Source organism: Genypterus blacodes, unplaced genomic scaffold (assembly GCF_046128005.1).
Source record: "Genypterus blacodes isolate CSIRO-AG114 ecotype Tasmania unplaced genomic scaffold, CSIRO-AGI_Gbla_v1 ptg000122l_1, whole genome shotgun sequence".
NCBI classification, from domain to species: Eukaryota; Metazoa; Chordata; class Actinopteri; order Ophidiiformes; family Ophidiidae; genus Genypterus; species Genypterus blacodes.
In genome coordinates this window covers 3936-22869 of record NW_027466925.1, presented here as the reverse complement: position 1 = coordinate 22869, position 18934 = coordinate 3936, and the positions used below count along the sequence as shown (strand labels likewise).

Here is an 18934-nt window from a genome sequence, read left to right as displayed (position 1 = left end):
GATCAGTGTCACTCAGCCAAGCTACGGTGCTTTTATGCAGAGCTCATGACCTCTGAAGCATCACAGCTGCCACGGGAATGAAGGTCTGGGGGATAATTCAGGAGATGACGAAGAGGAAGGTGGTGGCGATGATAACCCGCATTCCTGCACTCTGAATAATTCAGAAAACTAAAAATTCTCATCCCTCGCCACTGTTTTATTCATTCACATGCCTTCCCAGACTTGATAGACTTCTTTCCAGTACCCAGAGTATTTTATAATAAGTACTCAGATACTACTACTAGTAATAATAAGAATGATTCTTATTCTTATTCTTATTCTTATTCTTATTCTTATTCTTATTCTTATTCTTATTCTTATTCTTATTCTTTTTCTTATTCTTATTCTTATTCTTATTCTTATTCTTTCCATATTGCTTTTACCTTAAAAACAAGTTTCTAACTTGAGCTCGTAAAGACAAAGATGTGCTGTGATCTGTGGCGGCGATGTGTGTGTTTAATGAGTCTTCTCTGTGTGTGTTGCTCTGTTCCAGGCACCACCTGAGCACCAAAGCTCCTCCAGCCTGTCACCATGACCTTTACTAATGATTCTTCAGCACGTTAGCAAAGGTGAAATTGTCTCCTAACATTAGCTGTTGTCCAGTGTCAAAAAAGTGTCCTCATTAGGCCGCTGTCTTTAAATTCTGGAGACACAGAGAAAGCTGTAAACGTTTATTTTTTAATGATGACAAAGGCCTAAACAAGGCCTGCTTTGCTTAAAGTTTCACTCAGGCTTTGGTCAATAGGATACAGTTGTTTGATATGGAGCTGAATATACTGAATATAATATTGAATTCCAAAAGGAAACAAACTACCAAAGCATGTGTGTAAAAATAGAAATTATAACGCAAAAATGCCCAGCAGAGGAGATGAGACTAAACTCCACATAACTAAAATATTTCATTACTATGTATCATTCTGATTCTTAATTCAGGTTTATGTTGTGCATTGTTGTGTTTTATTAAACAATTATATACACCAATTATAATAATTGATTTGCAGTAGATTTTACCGGAATCTTATGGCATGTTAAGTGAATATGAGAGTAATTAGAACATGTGCATTCATGTTTCCACAACCTTTATTAAACAAATATCGCGGTATAGCGGTCCAAGGCAGAAACTGTTTAATAGTATATAGATTCAAGCAAGGCCCCTAAATCATTATCAGATTCTCAAACTTAAATATCAGCCTAAAAAATGAAGGAGCCGTCAAGTCTAGGCTAATTTCCATTTATGTAGATATATTTCAGACTTATAAAACTCAAACATCTACACAAGCAGTACATCACTGAACTCAGAGTTCAAAATTCTTAATAAAAGATTTGCTGCTTAGAATTTCATCAACAATAATTGGAACATTTTTAAGATGGACAGTGCTCAATTGTGTCCCTCCCATCACTTTTACATCTTTGTCGAGATGTAAAATATCAACAAAGTTGAATGTTGATTAGCTCCAATACCAAACATGCTTTTCACACTGAAAATCATCAACCTGGCAACATCCCTTCCTCATCTGCATACACACATGCTTTACTGAGGCTAGCGTGGGTATGAATCATCTCTTCTTGTGTGTGTGTGTGTGTGTGTGTGTGTGTGTGTGTGTGTGTGTGTGTGTGTGTGTGTGTATGTGTGTGTGTGGGGATCTGACGTTTTCATCTTGCCAAACACATGATAGTGAGGTATGATAATCTGGTGGGTAATGCAGTGTGTGCGTGTGTGACAGAGAGCTAGAGAGATGAACAAAAACCTGAAAGTGAGTGAAACATAAACACTCTCACACACACACACCTGCTTGGGCTCACCTCTTCTCTGTACTAATGACTGTGTGATTGGATTATCGCGGCTTTTAGCAGTGCTGCAGCTGCAGCTGAACGAGAAGCTAATACCTGTTAAGGTCGAGCTGGGGTCAACGAGGGGTCAGCAGGGGTTGAGACCTTTGTGTGGGTCAGGTCCCAGGCAGGAGAGATAGAGATAGAAAGTGAGAGAGAGAGAGAGAGAGAGAGAGAGAAGAGTCGGGGGAAGTCAAGGAAAGACAGACACATTTCAAGAAACAGGAAAAGTGACAGATTTCGTAACGGCGGCAGACACATCGGACATGATTCGAGGAACTTGGAGAGGAGGAAGATGCTGAAAGAGGCGAGAGAAGATGGAGGGAGGGCAGATGGACGTGTTTAAAGGCGGGAGACGAGATGCTTTGTGACAAGAGAAGCCTGGCAGACACCGCTGGCCTCCTGGTGACTCCACTGTACGGTGAAAACACAAACAAACAGGGCCGCCGCCGGCTCCGTCCTCCCCTCTCCTCTGAGCCGCTACCAAACCATTACGCTTTGTCCAAACACCAACACGTTTTTGTGTTCGCCTGGAAACAAGAGTGTAGCATTTCACACGACCCCAAAATATCTGTTAAGCATCTGGCAGAGGCCGGTGGTGGATTTTTATAAGCACTTAATTGGATATTTAATATGTGTGAGCCGCGTCTAACACTTCATATGTTCACTACAGAGCAGATTTAAAATACATTTGCGTGATTCATGACTCTGCTGATGTCAGAGAGGTTGTGATGACACACACACACACACACACATTAACACATAAATATTTGTGGCTGCAGGTGTAAATGAATTAGCCTGAATAGCAGGCGATGAGTCAGTTCACCACAGGAGGATTTGACTCTGCATTAGTTTACACCAGGGATGATGACTGATTTTTGTGAGTAAATGACAATATTCTCCAGTGACTAGTCATCGTACAACACACACACACACACACACACACACACAAACACACACACACACACACACACACACACACACACACACACACAAACAGGTCAATATGTGTGTTGTACACTACAGTGTGTAGTGTGTAACTACAATGCCTACAGACAGAAAACATACTGTACGTATGTTTTCTGTCTGTAGGCATTGTAGTTACACACTGATCCCTGTAGGTGTCGCTCTAACTCTGTCATCTGCCACTTGTTGCACTCACAGATTCTTCCTGCAGGAGAGAGAAACAATCCAAACTGCTGGCAAATCAGTGTGAACTCTGATTAAAATAAGAATAACTTACAACCTTACAAATTAACCAGTTTTTCCTCCAATGTAAATGACATAAATGTGTTGCACTTGCTTGTGTTGTTTGTCTGTGGAACAAAACCACAGTCTTCACCACGCATATGCTTCTTTTGTCTGAAATGTAATGACATCGGCGTCTCGCAGCAATGATGTCAGAGAGGAAGCTGTCTGCAGAGCGCAGCGCAAAGTGGCACAGACGGTTCATCACCGTCTCGTAGCGGCGGAGGAAGCTGGGTGACAGGGGCAGTGTCTGAGGATGGACAGTGGATGTACACAGACACACCAACACACACACAGACACACACACACACACACATAATCACACTGCAGACTGTGTCCTGTCAGGCTCAATCAAACAAATAGTATTAATATAATATAAGTACAAATATAATGTATATGATAATAATACATTACAGCTCTGTAATTATTGATTATCCATTATTTTCTCCTTCTTGGTCTCCTTACCTACTTCTCACCCTTCTCCTTCATCTCTCCGCTCCCTCTCTCCTTCATCCTCCTCCTCTTCTTTCTGTGCAGCTGGTGGGGCCCTAACCTCCATTAGTCCTGACATGCAGAGGCACTGATTCTGTAAAGGTCGTGACCCCTCGCAGCAGGCTTCGCCAGGGCTTAGTCCTGCACGCTCACACATCTGCGTGACCCCAGATGCCCACTACATGCACCCTCGCATAACACACACACACACACACACACACATGTAGAGCTGCGTCAACACACACCAGTATCCAGTTATATCTGTAGTGACCAAAGAACACACATATGGGGAATTACATCCGTTTGTGCACGTACACACAGACACACACACACACTAGAAAGTAGTGTGCTTTCATCACGCTCACAGGACATAAACCCCTCCCTCCAACTGACTGCACAGCTGCCGTGGTCCTAAGTGTGTGTGTATGTATGTGTGTGTGTGTGTGTGTGTGTTTGTGTGAGTGTGTGTGTGTTTCAGATGTGCAGTGGGAGAAATCCTGCTTAATTGGACTGCTGCAGGCTTGGGAAAGATGCATAGCTCTCTCTCTTCCTCTCTCTCTCTCTCCCTCTGTGTGTGTGTGTGTGTGTGGGTGCTTGTTACCCTCGACCGAGGACTTTATGTTTTCACCTGCCTCTGTTGGTTTGTGTATTTGTTTTTTGGCAGGATTGATTTTCAAATTTGGCCAGGTTGCACATGGGACCCGGGGAATAATGCATCACATTTTGGAGCCAATCCAGATTTTATCAATTATAGATTTCCTATTCGAAATAAACCAGATAATTATTCAAATTAAAGGGCCTTGTTTTGGTCGAAATTTTGCATTCAAAATGTTTTATAAACACTGCGTTCACACATGACTTACAAACACACAAAGCTGACTCTCTGACTCTGCTGATTGGTCCGTTGAACCTGATTGGCAGGGGAGAAGCCAAGAAGCTCCACCCACTTTCAGCTTACAATTAGCAAATAAGTGAATACACCTGGTTGACTAATTCATTCATTTCTTACTTAGTGTTTTGGTTTTAAGTTTGATATAACATTTTCCCTAAAAACTGAGAAAAAAAAGTACCTGGCAGTTTAACTAATAATTTAATCAAACCTATGACCTCGTGTCTTTCATTGTGAAATTTTAATTATTTCTTTGTTAATATAAAAATAGTGATTTACATTGTTTGTGTTGCTAAATCGCTTCAGTAAATGAAATTGATTTAGGAATTTCAAGCACATTGCATGTTTTACGTTTGGGATCCTTCTTTCTCTCTATCCTTGCCTTTCGCCCCCTCCTGCTTCCTGCCTCCTGCCTCCTCTCCGAGCTGGCTGTAGCTGGCAGCATTGCCGCTCTCCCCCTTTGTGGCGGGGACAAAGGGGTCCGGTGCCCTCTCGCAGGCTATGTTACATGCTGTCACATGAAGCGGACACTCTGGGACGGCCCAGCGTTATCTGCTGTGACAACTCAGATTACTTCCACAGCCTCCCATCTGATCAGCACATCCAATTCAATTAGTGGCAATTAGTCCTGGTCCACAGCCACCACCATCACCTCCTCCCTCCTCCTCCTCTTCCTCCTCCTCCTCCTCCCTCCTCACTCGCCCGCTGTGTTTCTCTCCCCCTCCCCAAAGAAAAGAAGCCGCTGGCCAAAGACCGCGGGAGCAACTCGCTGAACCTGCCAGGCTCACTGGAGCAACATGCAGACCCCCCCACCCCAATCCTCCAGTTACCCGCCACACATACACAATGACTCATTCACACTTTCATATTCAGATACACTGATGCAGCACACATTCAAACTGACACTTCACACAGCTCCCAACATTTAATCTCCTAGATCACACACAGGAATACATCCAAACACACTCTGGACACTGGTTTCCTCCTTGCCATATTCTTTTCCCCACTATGACGACTGCGTTTTGTCGTCTCTGTAGGAATATGGCCATGAAGTTGAAAGCTGGACAGTTCTAGAAGCACCGCGTCACCCTACACCCTGCAGTAGCTACCAGCTAAGTCCCAAAAAGGCCCTATGTTTGAGCAACACAGCTTGGCGAATTCATTGGCTAAAGCTAGCTCGCCAATGCTTTAGCAAACAGAGTAGACTCCACTTCCTATGGTAAAATCCTCCTGGGAATTTAATACTTGAAAAGAGATAGTATACTGCGAGTTTTATGCTTAAGTTTCACGCTGAAAGATTTTACTGTGATATCTCACTTTTTTTGTCCCTGGTTAGCTAGCTTTAGCTTTAGCTTCAGGCTCACTAAAGCTGTGTTTGAGGAAGAAACTCTTCAGTAGATTTACTTAAGGAGCCACACCATATGTACACCTGTCCAATTTAATCCAATTGAATATCCCAACAATAAATCCTTTATTTATAAAGCTTATAATTTTCTTCTCTCACAGGCGCACAAACTGACAACAATCGATGTCGCTCTTGTACAGTTCCATGCACAAATGTGTACAATAAAACGCTCACCCCCTTCCTCACCCCCCTTTTGCTGTGGGCCTGTGCACACCTGGCCTCTGCAAATTAGGGCCCTGGAAAAACGGCGAGCAGAGATAAAAGCGGGAGCGCGAGAGGAAGGGGAGGGAATGGGGGCGTTTGGTCGACGGGGTCTTTCAGCATTCCGATGGAGCAAAAAGTTAATGACGGCCTTATTGTGTTGTGAGAGCGCTAGCCGGAGGAGAAGTGTTACAGGGAATCACCGCCTGTGCCAGTGAGCAGCGACAAAAGGGGGCCGGTCCAACGCCGCTTTGAGTTTTACTATATTTATATCGCTTACATGATCACTTTATGCGGCGATGAAAAAGTGCATTCATCCTCGCTTTCACTAATGAAACGGGGGGAAATTTGTTTGGTAAGGCAAATCGGCAACAGCGGAATAATGAGACAGTTTTGTTCAGTGGAGCCAAACACAATGAGACGCATGGGAATTCGGGAAGGCCCTGGTGGATACCAAGTATTTTGGACTTCACCTCTAGCAGGAATGTTTCGATTTTCAAAAAGAGATTCGACCATATCCCATCATTTCTTGTTTTCACTCCTTTAACTTCAACAATTGCTTTCTCTCCTCTTAAAAAGCCACCCTAACACGCCCGCCTTCTCTGCAGGCCTTAATGCGTGCTGACAGCTTCCCTCCGTAATTGGTGATCACACCCAGATGGATGGTTCCTTAATTTGCTGCTCCCAATAAAGCCAGGCAGCTCAAGGGGAAGGGGGCGAACAGGGGGGAGTTGTGCACTGGTGGTGGTGGCTGGGACGGCGGTGAGGGGGATCCTTGATTTGTTGGTTATAGATACAAGAGCAGTAAACACCCTGGGCTGTGGGCCAGACCTTTTGAGCAAGCTTTTGTTCACACGTCCGTTGAAAAGGAGGGGCCCCTTCTGTGCCAGGGCCCCTCCTCTTCACCCATAATCCAGTTTTGCTCGCCCTCCCACTAGCTCCCTCTGTTTTTGCTGTAGCCCGGAAAAGAGCGCCGCATGGGCACTGAAGTGTGTGTGTGTGTGTGTGTGAATGTGTGTGTGTGTGTGTGGGCGTAATAGGTTTGAGCTAAGGGCGAGACAAGGAAATGATCTCCTGTGTGCATGTGTGTCTTTTACCTTTTTCAGGGACTAACTGGATTGCTGATTGAGTCCTAGTGATATGAATGGAGGCAAAGAACTAAGTGAAGCGCTCGAGGTTAGAGGTTAGGGTCCGCGAAGGAAACTTGGTCCATGTGTGGTCATTGTGGCTCTGTTATGGAGGACGCAAATTGGGTGACGGACCGGGTGAAGACCCCCTGTTCCTAATGAGGGCAACTTTTAGTGACCCAGAGGGTGCAGGGTCAAGCTGAGCAAGACGGGATGATCCAAGAGAAGAGCTGAAACACAGAATTTAAAGAGTAGTGTTTCAAAATGGGACACCTGTGTTTATCTGGCATGACTGTAAAGCACATTTTGGATTGTTCTCCAGTTACAAACTCTTGCATGAGGGAGCAGACAGCAAATCAACCCTTTAACGCTCCAGATCCAGATTTAGATCCAGATTCAGATCCAAATGTGAACCAGACCACTTTCACAACTAATGATGATGAGTAGAAGAGGCATAAACACAAGCAATAGTGGCACCTGGCAACATCTCCCCGGCAACGGTGATTAATACAGAAACAAAGCATTCATTTGCCACAGGCACAGGAATTATAATTACAAAACACACACAAATGAATTCTTGATCGAAAGACCTTTAGAGACACAGCAAAGCCCAATCAATACATGAGTGAGGAGACAATGAAGGGAAGTGCCTTTAAAGCTTTCATTGAGATACTTAAGACTTATGTGCTCCTCCGTCAATTAGCTACACAAGGACGCACAAGCTCGCTGAAGTTTACATGTATTTCGTATTTTCATTATATTGATCCTAGCCTTAATTCTTGGGTTGTCCGTGCACGTCTTGATCATTTCCTCCATTGTACGCATCTGTCTTGTTCCTAAAAAACACTTTTTCTGCCGCCGGCGTTTAAATAACATATTTTAGCCCCGCCGTTGTTAAAAGTCATTAGCTGTTGTTGCCTCGCGGATGTTTGTGCTCCGAATGCTCGGCCAATTGAACGAGCCTTGAATGATGTGATGATCAGAACGTATAGTTGTGTCCATTAGCAAAGTGCTCCGGTGACATATCTTTGTTAGGCTTTCAGGTGCCTGGGCGAGTGGGGAGGAGAAAGTGAAAGTTGGGGCGTTATGATACAAAACCGAGTTTATCAAGCTTCCTTCAAGGTTTCACGGCGGCACTCTGCTTGCGGTGGTTAATGCTGGAAGATCGGCAGACAAATAGAGGTGCCATCATGTGTCCTTGAGGTGTGTCACTCTCTAAAAAATCTGATGACCTCGCCCAGGAAAATAAGAAGAGATCAAACTGTGCTCAGTAGGTGTTAACCCAAGGCCAGCTCTACCAAGCCAATCTACGCCTCTGCCTGCTAAGCGACAACAACAAGCAGAATGTTCCTGATGCATTCCCTGCCTGTTTGGCTTATTATCACGCAGCCTGTCAGTCTGAAATGGAGGTTAAGCGCCGGCAAATGCAGAGGAAGAGGTGAAGAGGTGGCGCCGAATCGTGGTGCGCCACACGCAGACAAAAGGAGAGAAGGGCAGATTCTGTCCTTGAATCGTCCGACAACAGACGGCGTAAATTGAAGTCTTGGGGTGTTTGAAAAGGAGACGTGAGTAGAGGAGCAGCAGCCATGACTGTGGCCTCTACGACTGTTTCTGTTGAATTTATTGCGGAGGAGAAAACACAATGTGTACTTTATTTATTTTAATGTTTTTAGCCACGGCTTTTTGTGTGCAGAGGGAAGACGATGCTTTCATCTCCGTGAAAGGTGAAGACATTGAAAATGGTGTTTGACACGTGCGCAGGCCTATAGAAGAAAGAGCCTTTGGAGACATTTCCATCCTTTCACTCAACAATACAAATTGCAAACCTTGCAAAGCAGTGAGATTATTTCAACCTGTTCTCAACACAAATACTCGTTTCAGGCCCTATTTAATGTCGTTATGTGACGTCTCAGGAAGCAGCGACTACAGGACGTACGCCAGGTTCCACACGAGGATCACTTTAAGTACCACAGGTGTCTCTCTGGATCACATCTTTTGTCCCGCTCCTCCTCATCACGGTTTTGTGCTGTTTTTGATCTCCAAAGTCCTGACACCTCACATGTTTCTTTAGTGTCCGACCAGTCAGTGAGCTCCACCCTGCAGGTAGAATTCCAGCTGTGTAATGTTTCAGGGACTAGACTGGGGGCCACCTTGGTGCAAAATAGAGGAACCTATTCCTTTAAGTTCCTGAGAATGTTCCCCTGTTGCAAAAAGCAATTTCTGACACATTTACCTCCTCCCAAAATCAGCAAATCACACTTTTAGGACATTCATTTCTGCTTCTGAGGTTTTGGGTTAGTTTGGGTGTCGGAAATGCAGCTGGGAATCTTTTTCCTAGGGAGTTTTTGAGCTTGGGTCTTGTGTGAATCGTGTCAAAACAAGCAAACATCACTTAGTCCGGGGAGAGCTGAGAGAGGCGGGCAGGCTCGGGGCCTCCACTGAGCCGTCCGGACCTTAAGGTCACCTGGCAATTAACCTCTGACAGAGCGACGGGGCCCCCCTCCTCCGCTTTCCCTCTGCCTTCTGTTACTTCCTCTTTATTTCTCTGCCTCATCCACAGCACAGCAAACCTTCCCAGAGAGTTGAACACAAAGAAGAGAGGTTGGTGTCGATCTACCCTTTTTAGGTTAACACATGTAAACATCATAAGCGGGTCAGAATCATCAGGTTAAGCCGCACACTCACAAAACATAATGTCAAACTACCTGATCTCCCTCCTCTCTCCCTCTCTCCCCCCACCCACCCTAGACCAAGCGACCCTTGACCCCACGCACCTCTTTGAATGTCACATGACCGTGCAGGTGTGGAGGGGTCTCTGCCCTGGCCGACCCCCAATTAGTGACCCTAATTAGCAAAGGGGCCCCCCTGCTGGGCCGCTGAGCTGCTTTATAGGAGGATGGGGGGGTGGGGGGGGGGGGGGGGGACAGCATGCCAGAAGGATTGTGGACACTCTAGGTGCACACACACACACACACACACACACACACTCACACGTAGTATACACGCATTTTGTTTTACAGTGAATAGCTTTGTAGTGCCGATGTGGCACTGATCTGTTGCTCACTTCCACACAAAAACCAGGTGGTGTTTTAATTAAAGATGGAGCCATTGACACTTTAGACATTCTTTCAGTTTGTTCACACCATCAAGTACAGATGTGTTAGAATGTGTGCTGTTTTTAAAAGCGACATCATTGGTTTTTTCCTAAATGTTTAAACAAATGCAGCCAAGCGAAAATGGTTATTTGGATTTGAAGTATACTTCTATTTAACTTGTGTATTTTTAACTCTAGTAAATATAAAGTACAACATGTATGTTAAAACTATACCACCACCAGTCCCAAATGTCTGTCTCCTCCCTGCTCCTTCTCGTCTCCAGGCCACCCATCTGGTCTCCTTTCTGCTCAGCCTCTCGCCTCTTCCTCACTCAAATAAAAGTGCCAATCACCATAATTGGCACCCTGCAGGTCAATTGTTCAGGCAAGGAGAGGCGCCCCGCGCTCAGGTCTGGACCAGAGGGACAGTATGGCTAAATGGTGACATATATACAGAACATACATATACATACATTCTTTCATAGCACAGGACATCACAATATGGCTTTTAGCTGATAGACACTTTGGTCACTTTTGACACTTTCTCCATTGTTTTTGTCCCATGAGTCTTTGCCCTTAGGTTCCCTTCAGTTTCATTTGTCATCAGTTTGGTCTCAGCTCAAAATGTGACAAAGTTACTCAAATTAAAGTATTGGCCAAAAATTGCCCGGCATTGTTGCATTTCATGCTGTCAGGATCAAGGAGTTTATAGTCAATGAGGTCCTCTTATGGTGAGGATCATGTGGTAACAAATCTGATTTTGACGATTCAAAACATTTTCTAGTTTTATTCTATAAATAATGGTTGTTGGATCAACTCTTGTCTCAGTTGTCGAAGTGTCAAGTTCAATAAGTTCTGCTGGCTTAACAAGGTCCTGCACAATAATAAGCTTTTCTCCTTCTAATTCATAATTTTCGTGAAAGGCTCATTTTTGCCGTCATTCATTTATTGCAGACAGAACGACGACCAGACTGAAGTATTTTGATGTATTAAATATTTATTATATTATTATTATGAAGTATTTTCATTCACTTGCCATCTCAAGGGCACATCTCCAATTCAGTATTTCAGCTTGTGCCACTGTCCTAACAAACCAGCAGTGAAAGCGTGACTTATTTAAAGGCAATTCCTTTATAGAAGCAGGTGAGAAGGTGAAATGTTTGCAGCTTGATTTTGCTGCTACGGGACAAAGAAGCCAAGGTTTTCCATAAAACCGGAGTAAAGTGAAGTCCCACCAAGGATTCAAAGCTCTGCACCTCCAGTGACTCCAGTGTGAATAGAAAGAGCCGAGTGCAGTGCAGCGCGGACTTAATGGTGCTGATTACAAAGACCAACACATTGAAAAGTCCTCCGGCAGAATTTTTGGATTTTAACTACCATTACTGCTGGATATATGCATTCATTCCCATAGCCTTCTGATTCCTGACATGTAACTACACACAAACACAAGAATAATTGATCAAATGAGAATCTAAACGCCCCTATATCACCTTTACAGGGACGTGTACAGCCTGTATGGATTATAGGCCAAAGAGTCAAGAAGACACAAAACAAAAGAAGCAGAATTACATAGACATATATTTATATGCATATGAATAAAAATACATATACATATTGTACAATATCTTGGCTGAGCATGAAAACAGCTCAGTCAGCCCAGAAACAGAAGAAAGCCTCTTTAAATAAGTGCAAAATGTTAATGAGACAAAGAATTGTAAAGCATATAAAGTCTTTTTTTTTTCTTTGTTTTTTTTTGTACTTTCCTTCGTGTTTGTTTTTCCTGTTAAAAATCACATGGAACGGACATGGAGATACATGTGCAAAGACCCATTTATATTTATATATATAGATTTATATTTACATACATAGATGCTTGTTTAGCTGGTGCCATTAGCTTTACTGCTGAAAGAAAGTAATCATGGCCTATGCAGTGACATCGGCTGTGCATAAAGAAAAAGTAAACCAGTTCGATTCAAAACAAAGGAGCAGTTCCACAGGATCGCAAAAAGGAGAGTGGCGACGCAGAGCTGTCAGGAACGGGCCGACGAGCTCAACAAGTGCAAGATGGCACAGATTGCAACGTGACCAAAGCAACCATTTCTACTCGGAAAAATGGGAATTGACAAGAATCTGTCATTCTGTGCCTCCAAAAAAAAACTTGACAAAAACAGGCTAATCCGACTGTGTTTCGCACAACAAGCGAGTGTGTGGAGAAACCTGGAGCTCAGCCTGATGTGAAGCGAGCCTCCTGACCTCTCAGCTCCATCACTCTCCTCAATATTTGATGCGGCGGCTTGTGAATTATGGATGGTGCTTATAGAAAATAATACAGTGTTCAACAACAGCCGAGGTGCGCTGTTGCAAAGAGCCGGGAGAGATAAAACAGGGGTTGTTTCACCACACTGCCGGGGTCTGAACACGACAACAAAACGCCTGCTAGGGGCGCGAGCTACACGGGTGCAAAAAGGGAGAGGGCAGAGAGCCGAGAGGTTTCAGAGGCCGCGGGCAGGCTCCAAACCTTTTCATACGCCGGTTATTTGCACTGCGGGAAGATACGGAGGGTCGCTTTAAATGGACCCTGGGCTTTCACATGTAAGTGACCAGGGGCCTTTTTAAATTGATGTCATGGGTGTTTCCATTTTTATTAGGTGTTGAGTCACCTTCGCCAAGCCTGAGAGAAGGAAACAGGAAAACCTATTAAAGCACACAATCTCGGAGGAAACGGAGAGATGAATGGTTTCATGGAGAAGGGGAAATGACAGAGCAGAGATGGGAGTTATCACAGGGGCCATAACTCGCCTGACACTCACAAATTAAGGGCAAACTGTCACGAATTGTGGGCGAGATTCGACTTTCTATGGATATTGGACAATCAGGCATAGCGACCCGGACAAGTAGCATCATCTGTCGGAAAAATACACAACAAGCTGCAATCCTGTCCTTCATGAATTTCAATCTGCTTCCTCTGTGCACAAACACAGTGCAGATATCTCCATTTTATCCAGAAATAATGCAAGCAGAAATCAGCTTTGGTTGTGGAACCGTGAGGTTCAGGTCCTACATTTTGTGGCAGGCCGCCTTTGTCGCTCACAAATGAGGCATTTGAGGACGTGATCTTGAAGCACTGATTTCGTAAAGATTCTCTCCCAATTCTTAAATTTTGCCTGCCACGCCCCGATATCCCGCCGCCTTAAGGAAGCTAGAGGTCAAATCAGAAAATAGGACTCACAGGGCTCAAAAACCGATGTGATCAGACGGAGAGAACAGCTGGGAGTAAATTAGCTTTAATTTAGTCAATTAAAAGCGTAATCAAAAGAAAATTGTGGTTTAATTGGATTTAAACGAGGGACATTGTTGAGCTTTTGTTTTCTACTACCTTAAGTGTGTCTCAGTGCTTCAATTTCCCTGTCCAAAAACATGTGTCTGTCACCACCTCTGTGTTCACTCTTCTAAAGCAAGTAAGGGGAAGTGGAAGATAAAAACCTATATAAAAAGTGCTTTTAATGAGGGGCCAACAAAGCAAATGTTGCAATTTCAGATGGTTTCAGGTCAAATCTAACAGGGGGAGGAGCCACATGTCAGCCTGACACGGAGAAACAGAGCAAACACGAAATGCCACAAAGCAGACGCACAACAGTTTGCTGCATGAAAGATGAATCGTGGTTATGGATATGCTCTGATTTAAAACAAAAACAAAACACAGGGGTTGGTTGATGAATTCTGAGCCTAGTGATTGTTTCAGGGAACTTAAGCGCCAAAATGGCGGTTGAAGACATTATGGACGTAAATACAAAAGGCTTGTTCAGTTCAAACTCATTATAATCCTTCGCAGTTGATATGATGTCATCATCCAAGACCAAACGTGATCCACCTAAGGCATGTTTGTGTTTGGGAAAGGGATGAAAGCAGACGAAGGAAGGTGAAGGAGCATATCAGGGGAAGCAGGCTTGTTTCATGGTCAGAACTTATCAATCAACCTTTGTACCTTTGATAGCTGCTGTTGGTGTTGTAAAGAAAGAAAACGTAATGCTGAGTAAAGCAGCAGCACACCGAGGTCTGGATCCTCACTCACATCTGCTTTGATTACATTTTGATTGAACTTAAAAAGAAAACTTTCTGCAGACGACAACTCGAAAATACAAACGCGTCCAAGAACTTGCGGCTTCCTTGGAGTCTGAAGTGTCTGAAGTGTCTTTGAGACGTTTCGTACCGACGCAAAAACCGCAATGTCTGCAAATTCAAGATTGGGAGGTTAGTCAGTTGGGGTCAGAGGTCATCTCTCTTAGGGTTGACCTCGATTTGCTTCGGTGATTGGAGGACAAAAGTGTAGCGACTCCAAAGCTCTGCAGCTTAATCCAAACAGCTTTGGCGAGGAGGAGGAACACGTCCCAGCAGCTTTCTCACAACGACCGGCCGGCTCTTTTGTAATCATAACGCTGGATTCAAACACGTCCACATCCTAACTTGTTCCATTTCACACACAAACACAACCAAAGAAAGAATTTACAGAATCTACTGCTGGACACCAAACAGACTGATATTAAAATGCTACAAGTCTTTTTTTTTTTTTTCTTCAGGGTTTCTTTCGTAACCTGACAGCACATAAATAGAAATCAAACGCGCCCCTCGTCTCTCCGACGCTGATCGAGTGTGAAAGAAGCGTGTCAAGTTATTTTTTTTTCTTCCTGAACAGTAACTGAAGGCCTAAATATTGAGAGAAAACACACTCACAAACACACGGGACAAAGTGAAGAGTCATGGAAACCACTGCAGAGAGAGAGAGAGAGAGAAAGAGAGAGAGAGAGTGGCCATAAAAATGTCTGTCAGAGTTCACGCCACCTACTCGCACATCGTTTTGCAAAAAATTCACAAGCAAGTTTTCATCTTTTTCAATGTGAGCTTAACGGTGCCGCTCTCTGTCACGTCGCGTCCTTTTCGCCATTTTGTGCAGCTGCGAGCCGGGACACATAACAGCACCTCGGTCCTCAGTCATGAACCGCTTTAAGTCTCAAAACTGAGGAGAAAAAGCTTTTACATGGCCACCTCCGAACGTCGCCATGCTTAGGAAACCGTCTTCTTCCCTCCCATGTCTGCCTCCTTCCTATCCAGCCGCATGTACGGCTCGAAGGCCGAGGAACCGCAGCCGTAGGAAGATGTCAGTTCGTGATGCGCGCCGCCCAGCAGGGGCATGGAAAAACAGAGGGCGTGCGGCGGGGGGATGCCCAGCCGAGGTGAGGGCGGGGTGCCACCCAACGACGGCAGCGACAACCCAAACGTCCCCCCGGGTAAGGAGCCGGGAGGGGTGCCGCTGCTGATCCCCGGGGAGGTGGAGGAGACCCCGCCCGGGCTGCTCAGCAGGCAGCCGTTGACCCCGTGGGGCGGCACCAGGAGTGAGTTGGGCGTAGGGGCGGGGCCTGACAGGAGGCGTCCTTGCTCCAGAAGGCGCAGGATGTTGCAGGTGGCCAGGGACTCGGAGGAGGAGGAGGAGCGTTTGTCCGAGTCCTTGGTGGTGTCCTTCTTCTGTTTGGTGCGACGGTTTTGGAACCACACCTTGACCTGAGACAAGAGGAGAAAGAGATGAAACTTTGTCTTCACTGTTTCAAACACACAAAGGCAATTTCAATCTCCATTTGTCCCATCTAACACCGGGGCCGCACGCACTGATTCCCCTACATGTGTCAAAGTGAAGTGTTTGTCAGAGAGAACCAGTGGAACAAAACAAGGACAACTGCTACGGACTTCTTTGTGCGCCCTGAAAGCCTCGAGTCGATGCATGTCTACCAGGTTGTGTGCGTTTCACATTTGCAAGCTGCACGAAGAGGCGACACCTTGGCGGTAAAGTGCTCAGAGATGCTGAGTTCCCCTCGCCGCCGCCCATTGGATCACAGTCTCTTTACCTTGCTCGCACTTCATGGCTCTAATAGACCAGAAATGCACAGCAGGGAGCGGGCGGCGATAATCAGCTAACTTCATCGTGTGAGTGCAAAAGACAACAGAGAAATGCAAACGTTTCACACCGCAGCTGCGAATGAAACGCAGAAGAAGAAGCAAAAGGAAAGCACTCCAAATGCAAATCCCTTATCATCATCATCTGCATCGTCTTCATCTCTCACGGAGCTCCAAAGCATCGAGCACTAAGCCGCGCGCAGCAGGGAGCTCTGTGAACTCTGCCTGTCCTTGTAGCGGCATGTTTAATTGATGGGGAGCGGGCGTAGCTTTAATGTATGGCGTGTGGAGGAGTTGGGCCCGGGCGGGTTGTTGATTGGGGGGCACGGTGGGGTCACGGGCGATCGCAGCACGGAGAGCCAGCGGCAGCACAGGAGGAAATCGCACGCATGAAAAATGGATGCCGCCCTGACCGAGTTTCGACACGTGGCGTGTTTACGGACTCAGCATACAGGAAACATACGGAGAGGAAGAGATGCTATAATGTGATTTAACGACAAAGAAGCCAAATGTTTTGAAAATGGATTTTGTATTTTTGCATCTACATACATACACAGTACACACATATACACACACTCCAGTCTGTACATTGCTACTTGCACCCAGCTGAGGTAACGAGTCCACCTCCCTGCACTGTACCAGCAGGGAGATCATACTTCCAGCCGCCGACCACGATGCAAATAATGAGATTGGCGAGGATCCCACGGCTCAGGGAGCAACGCTGACGCTCTCCGGCCTTACTGTAAAAGCCCCCGGAGAGACGGAGATAAGAGGGGAGGGAGGGAGGGGGGAGGAAGGGGGAAAGACCAGAGGAGGGTGGGATAAGCAACGGATCTGATCTGCACCGCCTCTTGTTATTTGGCGTTGGGTTGGTGTGCCTCTGTTCGTCAAACACACACAGTAGATCCCATCAAAGCCTTTCAGAGCCGATGAAATTCCTGACCAATCCCGTCCTTTTATTCCCGCAGTGTGGGCACGGGCGCCTGTTCACATCGCAGCCCTGCCGCCCGTCGTGGGGCGAGGAAAGAGAAAAGCAGCTTGCTTGTGTTTTACAGATTTTATTAAAGAGGGGAAATGATGAGCGGGGAACAAAGCAAAGCTGCCTCTGGTACATCTACACTATTGGATCTAAATCCTTTTTAATGGGATCCAGGGTTCAGAGCTGGGGCAGAGATTACCGACAGAGATCTGGATCTGCCGTGACCTGCATTTGCCCCGGGCCTCGCCCTCTGTGCCCCGCCCCGCCGCACTCCGACCCGCTGGGGGCAAGGGGACAGGCTGGAGAGTGATGAAGCCAGAGGAGGAGGAGGAGGAGGAGGAAGAGGAGGAGGAGGAGGAAGAGGGGATAACAAGAGGGGAAGAGGAAAATGGTGGGAGTTATGGTTGTTATGGTATTTTGTCCCCTTATGTCCTAATGCCCAACTGCACATGCATCAAATTAAGCCGGTTTATTGAGTACATTTACTTTTACACAGTACATAAGTACAATTGTGAGGTAATTCACAATGTTTTCCCACCTTCCGCCCCATTTCCACTTCCACTTAAGTCTACACACCTTTCCCTCCGGGGGCAGGGGGGGCAACAACTGGTAAAGCAGGACTGATCAGCTGCAAACTGAGAGCAGGCAAAGTGGGCGAGAGGTAGAAAGGTTAAGCCAGATCGCGACCCAACGCAGAGCTCCGCTGAGCATCCATATGCGAGAGCAATAAATCAGCTAAGCTTTGACCTCTAACCCGTCGTGACACCGCCGGGTTAAGATGAAGATGAGCAACAGAGGAAAAACAACAAGAGAAGAATTTTGTAGTTGTCGAGCCGTTTTGCAAATAAACCATTATCTGCATTGAATTGCTCTGTTTATCATATTTTCTATCTTGGCAGTGCAATAAACCCAAACTGATGGAAGCGGCTGATGCGGCGCATTTACTAAAACACTTAACAGGTTAAAGACAGGCTGAGTACGACAGCGACCACAGTTAAATGAGTAATCGTGACAGTGAGGCCTTTGTTTCGGCGGGACACCTGGTTTGGGTCTTTCACACTTTCTGTGACCCCTCCAGCGGCTCGCCACTCCCACCGTGACCCTGATCAGAGCCTCTGATCCCAGGCATGTGATGAGCCGCCGCACACAGGGGCTGCACTCCCCCGTGGACGTTGTACCAGGAGGACCGGCGGCTATCGAACTGTGTGTAGCCGAGGGAAGTGAAGGAATTTTGACTGTGTAACATCAAATCAAGCTGCCTTCTTGAACCTGAACCTTTTAAGTATTGTAACTAAATCAGAGCTAAATAACAGCTAAGCCGTCCTGTTACATCCTTCCACACTCGCCTCATCACTATCGTCGTTGTCCTCACCCTTGACCCCGCTACAACACTCCCAGCTCTCCATCACAGTAAACCCGTTCTGGTCCTCCTGCACTCTGCAGCACATGTCCAGCCAGGTTCAGCCAGGGGTTAACCCCGTCTTATGGAATCGCTAGTAGATACGGCTGCTTAATCCTCCTTAATGCAAAAGCACTTGGGTCCACCTCTCTCTCTCTCTCTCTCTCTCTCTCTCTCTCTCTCTCTCTCTCCCTCTCTCCATATCCCTCCACCCACCCCTCCTTTGTGTCATCTGTCCATTCACCTTTGTTCCCCCGCCCAGCTGCGCCCTTTCAGCCCTACATG

At 45.9% G+C, this 18934-nt stretch overlaps 1 protein-coding gene across 1 annotated transcript; it reads right to left on the bottom strand.

Moving 5' to 3' along the window:
- Window positions 1-15386: 15386 nt before the first annotated feature.
- LOC143010238 (ventral anterior homeobox 2-like) lies at window positions 15387-18698 on the bottom strand. The gene is made up of 3 exons (XM_076162469.1): window positions 18597-18698; window positions 18311-18451; window positions 15387-15881 (listed from the first exon to the last, which is right to left on the bottom strand). Exons 1-3 carry the CDS (start codon window positions 18696-18698, stop codon window positions 15387-15389), a joined length of 738 nt encoding a protein of 245 aa, XP_076018584.1.
- Between the last annotated feature and the right edge of the window lie 236 nt (window positions 18699-18934).

Bases quoted from the DNA above. Each gene is read 5' to 3' on its own strand.
- LOC143010238 (XM_076162469.1), bottom strand. From the start codon at position 18,698: ATGTGCTGCAGAGTGCAGGAGGACCAGAACGGGTTTACTGTGATGGAG. The intron at 18,452-18,596 runs GCGAGTGTGGAA...GGCTACACACAG, and splicing joins ACAACGACGATAGTGATGAG to TTCGATAGCCGCCGGTCCTC. The intron at 15,882-18,310 runs GTGTGAAAGACC...CTCTTGTCTCAG, and splicing joins CGCTGGAGGGGTCACAGAAA to GTCAAGGTGTGGTTCCAAAA.